General features: G+C 38.1%; 1 protein-coding gene across 1 annotated transcript; it reads left to right on the top strand.

Annotated features, from left to right (window-relative positions):
- Positions 1-3,885: 3,885 nt before the first annotated feature.
- Positions 3,886-7,280, top strand: LOC143464622 (ribosomal protein S6 kinase alpha-3-like). Its single transcript, XM_076962511.1, has 6 exons — positions 3,886-4,041; positions 5,140-5,338; positions 5,494-5,564; positions 6,257-6,340; positions 6,657-6,829; positions 7,126-7,280. Exons 2-6 carry the CDS (start codon positions 5,336-5,338, stop codon positions 7,206-7,208), a joined length of 414 nt encoding a protein of 137 aa, XP_076818626.1. The 5' UTR covers positions 3,886-4,041; positions 5,140-5,335; the 3' UTR covers positions 7,209-7,280.
- The last annotated feature ends 1,242 nt before the right edge of the window (positions 7,281-8,522 follow it).

The following is an 8,522-nucleotide window of genomic DNA, read 5'->3' as shown; positions in this document are numbered from 1 at the left end:
GGATGCTGTATAACAGCTTTGACTTTAATTCTTATCGTTAGTTTGGCAATTCAATCATGAGGAGAATTTGGGACAGAGTGATTAGTTTCAGAAAAACTAACACTTGGGAAAAATTGGTAGGCTACGTCACAGAAGCCGTTCACCAAATCAGGGGTTTTCCAACTAAAGCGCAGAAAGTATCACTTTTCGACGAGATCTACGGTGTGCAAGACCAATTACCAAGGTGTGAACTGTGCAGCAAGGACACTTGCAATGCACTCTTAGATTTTTTGCGCAACTTTGTCGAGGAAGGTCAAAAAAGGCTGCCACATTTTGTACCAGAAACAGTTTAAGAAACAAATCGGTTAAACTAATTCTAAACAAGTTCAAAATTGAGCAGTTGAAATTCATTAACCGCAAACTTTGCCTTTAAACTGGACACAAGTACACAACAGCCAAGCAAGTTAATATTAAATAACCACCAGCTTCAGAAGTGAACACGCAAAAGGACGACGATCAGGGTTGCCAGATTTTGCAGAGCAATATATACCAAATATCAAAAAATTATATATAACTTATACCAAATATATACCAAGCGCAAGTCGGCAACCGATATAATCATGGACATTTGACAACAGTCTGGAACAGAACTGTGAGAACTCAGTAGCTCACACTGTGCGTTTATAATTAATCAGTGTTGCCACTACCACAAAAACACATGAAATATAAGTGTAGTTTTAAATCGTCGGTCCTACTTAGCATATGCAAGTGGTTAACAAAGATTTGAAAGAAATTATTACTTTCAGTTTCCAAAGAATATACCAAATAAAAATTTCAGCTACCAGACATGAAAAAAATATACCAAATGGCAAACCTGACGACGATGGGTCGAGGCGTCGAGGCGACGAGGCGTCGAGGCGACGAGGCGTCGAACCCAAGCTCGTGATAAGAACAGTGTTGCCAAACAAACAATTTTAAAAAAAGAAAAAAAAGTGGACATATGAAGTCAAAGGCAGTACTGTATATATAGAAATAATACATTGTATGAGTGTTTCAGGCATAGTTGACATTTACATGGAAGTTATATTGGTTTCAGTAGTGTAATTGTTGGGAAAATTTTCAATAATATGTGATGAACTGATGATAATATAAAATTGCTTGCAAATCGAATGCTGCATAGAATACAGAAATTGAAAAAGCAAAGCATTGCGTTACGTGTCGCCTATGTATGACTTCCTGTGTATCGTTATAATTCGTGACGTGAGTTATTTTTTCATTTATAGCTATTCATTGCGTCACAGTCTACTAAGTTAACCCTAGAAAGTGGTCGACTTTATTATGTACCTTTGTTATGTCTTATTTAATGTAGTCCTTTAAACAAGAAACAGTATAATCAGTTTATACACTTATCATAGTGTACAATTAATTCTAAGATTAAGAAAATCGAAACAACGACCTGAGACTGATTTACTTCGAGGACAAAAATTCAAAAGACAAACTTTGTAATAGAAGTGGTTGCCCTTACATGCTAAGGAACGATAAACAATCATTTCATTACATATAAAAAAAAGCACAAAAGTTGTTTTGAATTATATGAAGTTTGCGGCATTTTTATGATTTAGCCAGTTGTCGTATGTGGGGAATCCCAAAATCCGACAAATTATTAAAATGGTGGCAAGGCATTACATAAGAAAATTACACATACAGTAGGCCTATCATGGTTAGAAATGGTTACATTATTATTAGTTAATAACAATTCAGATGTTTATTAATGATCATCATGTTTATTATGTTTGGAGATATATAATTGTTTTTTTCAAAATATATTTCAGTAATCATTGATAATAATGCAGTAGGCCTAGTGTCATGCAATATTGACATTTACACATATTATTATGAACAAGAGTATATGCATTTATAAAACTTGTAGGCACAAATCAGTTGTGTATTAATGATAATCATATTTAATATGTCCTTTGGAGACATATAAATTTTTTTGCAGGGTACAGTTTAGTAATCATTAATAATAGTGTACAGTATAGGGGTATAGTACCATGAAATATTGTCATTGCAGCAATATGCAGTCCAAGTTCGGCATTTGCAGTGGATCATATTGTTGAGTTGTGGAGGATTTGGAGATTACATCATCAAATGGTTGTCATCATGATTTATAGTTTTCAGGATATATATTTCAGAAGTCGTTGTATAAAAAGTCAATCCTGCATGTTTGTTATGCTTGACTTGGTTTTGTTATAAATCTCAGGTATCATAAATGGCAGAACTCACTTGTCCCGACCTTATGACCTTGTGTAATTCATAAGCACTGGTCCACGTCTGATAAGTGTGCCTCATACACACCGTCATAAATATGTTACATTTTAAATGACCCACCTTTAATAAGTATATACTGCCTTTCGGCAATTGCTTTTTTCCTATTACATAGCTTTATTGTTGTGAAAGACTGTAACTGTTAAACATACCAATACAGTGACACCTCGTTAATCCGGACCACTTCGTTTCGTCAAGAAATGTCGGTTTAGCGGGATATCCGGATTATTGGAAAGTAAAAAATCAGTCAATCTTGCAAATGCAGTACCGTGTTCAAAACGCAGTATGCACCTTACTCCAATTCTAAGTACCGAGTTTCAGGCTGGACAGCAACTAAAATAAAATTATGATTTTTGTATGATCCGACCCAGTGTCGAACCCCAGAACCACCGTATTAAACACGAATGCTCTAAGCCAGAAGTGACGGTCATGCAGCCGCAAATCGGTTTGACAACCGCTCTTGCATGGCGAAGCATTCCGGCGAGACCAGGAGTCTAGAACTTTCTTAGGCCTGTTTGCAATTTTTGCCAAAGGCGATATCAAAAGCTGATAGCACGATTGAGTCGCAGAAGTATGTCTTCAATAGATTGCCGCACTCAACCTACGTAATGTACGTATTTTTTTGCGACCGCGGAAGCGTTGTTTGTTAGTGTTGATAAACAATTTATTTTTTCGTTTCTCAAATACTGTACAGTATTTCATAGTATGACTAAAAAGCTGTGCGGCTTACTCAGCTGTAACTGACAAAGTGGCTTTCCACAACGAATAGGACCGTCACCGCTGCTACAACGTCATTATGCAACGCAACGCAATTATGCGTAGATAGTAATCGACTATTGTTTCGTCAACAAACTAACATACTGTATTAGGAAAATTATGAATCATTTTCGCTTAACTGTTGATAATAATCCGGTTTATCGGATTTTATTAATATTGATTTAGCACATTTGTTCCAAAACGTTTTTGTCTGAGTCGGAAAGCGGGATTTCCGGATTAAAGGGGTAAAATGCATAGGAAGAAATCCTTTCCCGGCAGTTTTGTGTCGGATAGCAGGATTCCGGTTCATTCGGGTCCGGATTAACGAGGTCCCACTGTAAATCACATTTTTACTTTACAGTATTTCCACATCTTCCAAAATTGCTCTTAAATGAAGAGTTTGTCTAAAATTGACTTGGGTTAGCTTGTGGTTAATAGAAGAGTGAATAACTTACACATAAGGTGAGCAATCTCTTGGCTATGTATATACAATTAAACATACATGTAATTTTGTTGCCTGTTTGTCTTAATATTTTTCAAGAATTGGTTTGGTTTTGTCATTTCTAGTTTTTCGCAAATGTTGTTAATTGTTTAAATGATATATATATCATACATAAAATTTTGTAAACAATCTGCAACTGGTTTGTTTACGATGCACGATTGTATACGCTTGATAGTTGGAAACCATTTAATATGGCACGTGTTGGGTTAATTTAATTCAATTTGTTTGCAGATTTAGGTTTGTAGATTGTCCAGTTGAACTATTTAAAAATTCCAGAATATAGGCAACGAGCTATCACTTCGTTAATCAGCAAACTCCTCTCTCTCTTCAATCCAGCCTGGACTTGATCGGCCTGCAGACCAGGTAAGCATTTCGTTGCTGGACAACCCACTTGCAAACCAACGCCGGAAGCTACAGAAGCCCTATAACTATCCCACTGCACTGCCCAGTGCATTGTTGCGGCATATCACAGCCAGGTGAGCTCGCACAGGCATCGTACTTTGAAAATGTCGACCTTTTGGCAAAATCTTTGACAGCGTAGCGTTAATAATACTTTCAAACTTATTTGTATTTCTACCAAGACGTATTCTTGACAGAATTTGTTTACTAGAATATTTGACTATTCCCCGCTTACAAGTTAGTTTCGCCTGCTCGTCAAGCACAAGTCGCATCCTGCGGCTGTTCCAAGTTACTAGCTCTTCTTTACCAGAACAGACAAATCACAACAGCTTGCAACCTATGGTCACCTTGTAGGCAGCCCAGCATGGAGTCAGCTGCGCCGAGCAGTTTCGCGGCCATTGCATCCATGTTTTGATATGTAGGCTTTGTATTCAGCGAAAAGTTTGCTTTGACACTCGAATGCAAACTTCTGTCGGGATCGTAACGCTACGGTTATCGTCGTGTCTCTTGGCGGTATTCTTGCAAATTTTATTTCCTATACTGTTGCCAATATCTATACGGATGTTGCTTTCAAATTTTTTATTTTTTTATTTCTCGAACGCTTTCGCAGAGCCCCTGTATAACGAGAAAAAATACGTTGTTTGCTGCGCCCACCAGCGGCAAACGATTTTTTTGCGTTTAGATTGGAAATTCTGCTCATAAGGATATCGAAGACGGCAGTCACACGCATAATTATGCCTATTGTACGTCAGTATAAATCCGACTTCAGTTTGTTTAAGTTTAATAAGCGGCTCAATTACTTTTATTCACTGCATGCACTGACTGACAGGAAGCGCACCAGGTCGACATTTTTGTTTAGATTATATTCTTTTTATTCTGTTTATCTCGATACACGGCTGACAACAGCTGGTGATGTCATTTTCCTGAAACTCGTTGCATTTCTTTTTACCGATTGATGATTCTTAAAATCTGGTTCATTTATGCTTGAAGTAGAAATTAGATTATTAAGATACTTTCCCTCATACTCACCATCCCAGTAAACACTGCACAATACCTATTCCACTAAAGTTATTCACTATTCTCATGTATTTGAATAGCAAATTACCAGTGGGCTAACCTGGTGCTTGGAATGTGACAATCCAGTTCAGTTGTTGTTCATGTGATTGTCCGTTTAGGCTGTTTGTCATCTCCAGCATTCTGCTCGATGTTGACGGCCACATCGCTCTCACTGACTTTGGTTTGAGCAAAGAGTCATTGGATGGATCAGAGAAAACTTTCTCGTTCTGCGGCACAGTGGAGTACATGGCCCCTGAGGTGGTGAACCGCCATGGCCACGATTGCTCCGCAGACTGATGGTCCTTTGGCGTGCTCATGGTATTATGCTCTGCTCTCAACTGGCATGCTAAGTTTGTTGATTAAACTATGGCATAAGCTTCTGTAATTTCATGCCCAGCTGTGTGGAAATATCCGAGCTCGTCTCATTCGCACGTGGTTGTATTTTTAATGAAATGGTGATGTCATTATTTCAGTACGAGATGCTCACCGGCCAGCTTCCATTCCAAGGAAGGGACAGAAAAGACACGATGACCCAGATATTAAAGTATGTATATACAGATGATGCACATAGAATGAAATGTACATAGGCCATTGTTAGCATAATAATTGTGGACGATGATCTCATAGTAAGTCAGTGTAAATTTTAAACCTCTGTAACCTGCTGGTTCTCCATTATTTCTACCTTGTTTATGTTTAATTCACATTTAGTTCAACCACAATGTTACATGAAACTTTTCACTTCCTATATTACGTTTTGACTTAACTTTTGACTGGGCTCGTTATATTTTGACTTGGCTCATTATATTTTGACTTGGTATATATATGTGGCATTAGTAACGTAACTTGTCCCAAAAGAAAGTTGGAGCTGGGCAATTTTAACAGTTTATTTGCCAAATACCTCCTCACTGTGAAGTGTGATGTGATAATCATGGTTTCAAGTATAATTGTTACATCACAAGCTCCCTTTTTCCTTTTTGAACTTTAATTGTTTCTCTTTGAAGCTTCAATCTCAAGCTTAATTGTTGGTTCCTCTCCCCACCCAGAGGGAATTACTGTAATAGCTGGTGCCACATTATAAGTAGCTTAGCATGATATAAGGGCTTCTGGGCTAAGATGCTCACATTATTCGACTTGCTACGATTTGTTATGCTGATAATGAACAAGGCCATGTGTGGTTGTTTCTCAATATATCACATCTCAGGATATGAACACTTAACAAAACATATTGTTGCTTAGAGCTAAGCTGGGTATGCCACAGTTCTTGAGTCCTGAGGCGCAGGTTCTCCTGAGGATGCTATTCAAAAGGAACCCTGCGAATAGGTGAGTTGAAGATGTTGATGTTTATTAGCGAGTTGTCGTGGTAACTCTGTTAAAACTGAAGGTGTTGTCAGCATTTATAGGAACTTTGCCACATATCAGCGTATCTAGCTGTTGTCTATGATAGATTCTTTAACAGTTTTGTTAATATTTATTAAGCTAATATTCTTACAAGAATATATTCCACATGTACAATGTCGTACAAGACCATAGACATCTTCTCTTCTTCATTGATTTATAAGATGTTTGTGTTTACGGTTTTAAACCTGGCAAGTAGTTGATGACGAATAAATTCATCTCCTGATGTTTCTTCCTCCAGACTGGGGAGTGGTCTGGGTGGGGTGGAGGACATCAAGAGGCATCCGTTCTTCAGTGGCATCGACTGGAACAAGCTCCTGAGGAAAGATATTGATCCTCCCTTCAAACCTGCAGCCACCAGAGCTGAGGATGCAACTTATTTTGACTCCAAGTTCACTTCTCGGACCCAAAGAGGTAGACAATAGACATCTTGTTATTTTCCATTAAAATAGTCGGCTGGCTGAAAATTAAAAAAGCATGATGACATAAACGCTCCGTCATGCTGTGTGCCAGGCAGAGGTGAGTAATATCACTGATTATGCTGTAATAATATATTGGGCTGATGTTGGGTTACGTAGTATTGATCTCTGCTGCCACATAGAGCCGAGTGGTGGGAATGTATTGCGTTGTGACCACAATGCAATACAAAGATGCATTTCACGCACGTAATTATACACGTAATCACAATAGAAATCATATTTCTTTCTTAGATTCAGTGTCGAGTGCCGGCAAGTGCTGCTGCTGCTCAACAGCTCTTCCGAGGATTTTCATTCGTCGCTCCACAGATAGATGACGCTCAGAATCCGTGGTGAAGAAGAACCCGAACATCCCTCAAAGGGACTTTAGCGGAACTGCTCTGCTCACAAACAGGGTGAGTTTGAAATCTCACTAACTTCATGCCGGAAGCTCACCTTGTGCTCTGGTGTATCTTGGACAACTTCATTCTCGGCCTATTAACTTCATCTATATGAGCATGGGCCATTTTACTAAGATTTTGTGTTGACTCTGAAGTGTGCCAGACTGATTGAGCTCAGTGCAAATTTCTGATATTTGTGATGTGACAATAAGCTGTCAATCATCTCACAAAATCTCGTTCTTCCAGATCAACAACTCCCCGAAGAGCTTCCTGGAGGAGTACGAAGAAAAAGAGGAGATTGGGATCGGATCCTATTCCATCTGCAAGAGATGCATCCACAACGCGACCAAGAAGGAATACGCTGTCAAGGTAGCCATGGACATCTTTTAAAACTTCAACTTATCATCACCAGTGCTTGAAATTTAGTTTTATTTTGATTTTATTGACAACAAATACCTGATTGTTTCATCACAAAACCTCATTGTTTGAGCAGATAATATTCAAGAACAATCGCGATTGTGAGGAGGAGGTCCAGATCCTGCTCAGATACGGACAACATTCCAACATCATCGCTTCTCCCGCACACAGTCATAGCAAAACGTGGCGTACCGTTGCATTTTTTGCTGTAGAAAATTAAAATTTGGTGACTTTTCATAAAAAATGTTCAGCTATATATATGTCCATGTTTGTTTGATAAAGTTGGATTTTGTAATTTTTGAGATATTGTGATATTTATATAATTTTGCTCTCTCTCCGCATTGAAGCGTATTACTCATTTACGCACCAATAACTTGACTAACTATTCTTTTTCGTTCTCTTTTCACAGCGGGGGCGCGGCGTAACAAGAAGAATTTATAGAAATGTGTCACTTTTAGAAATATCTAATTTACACTAAATTCACTTTCTTTAGTTTTACAATTATGATGTATACAGGAAGCCAGATGATGTTTCTACTAACCTGTAATAATCTCATCAGTCTACGACGCATAGGTTTCTAGTAATTAACGATTGCAAATGTGTGTGCAGGGTTGGCCACACCTAGTTTTTTTAGTAAACTCGCGAGCCTTGTTAGGATAGGGTTAAAAGAACGACAATTTATTAAAAGAACTGACGACATGCAATGTTAAAACTTAGAAGCACGACAACTGACGAAGTGCACATTTCAATCGCATTCATTTAATTACAAGTTGTGTGCATTTGCTCGAAGATAACTTTTCATGTCCATATTCGTTGAGTCATAATTTTCGACCA

The sequence above is a fragment of the Clavelina lepadiformis genome, chromosome 1 (genome assembly GCF_947623445.1).
Source record: "Clavelina lepadiformis chromosome 1, kaClaLepa1.1, whole genome shotgun sequence".
NCBI lineage: Eukaryota > Metazoa > Chordata > Ascidiacea > Aplousobranchia > Clavelinidae > Clavelina > Clavelina lepadiformis.
The sequence above is the reverse complement of the archived record's forward strand: the minus strand, read 5'-3'. Positions and strand labels throughout refer to the sequence as shown.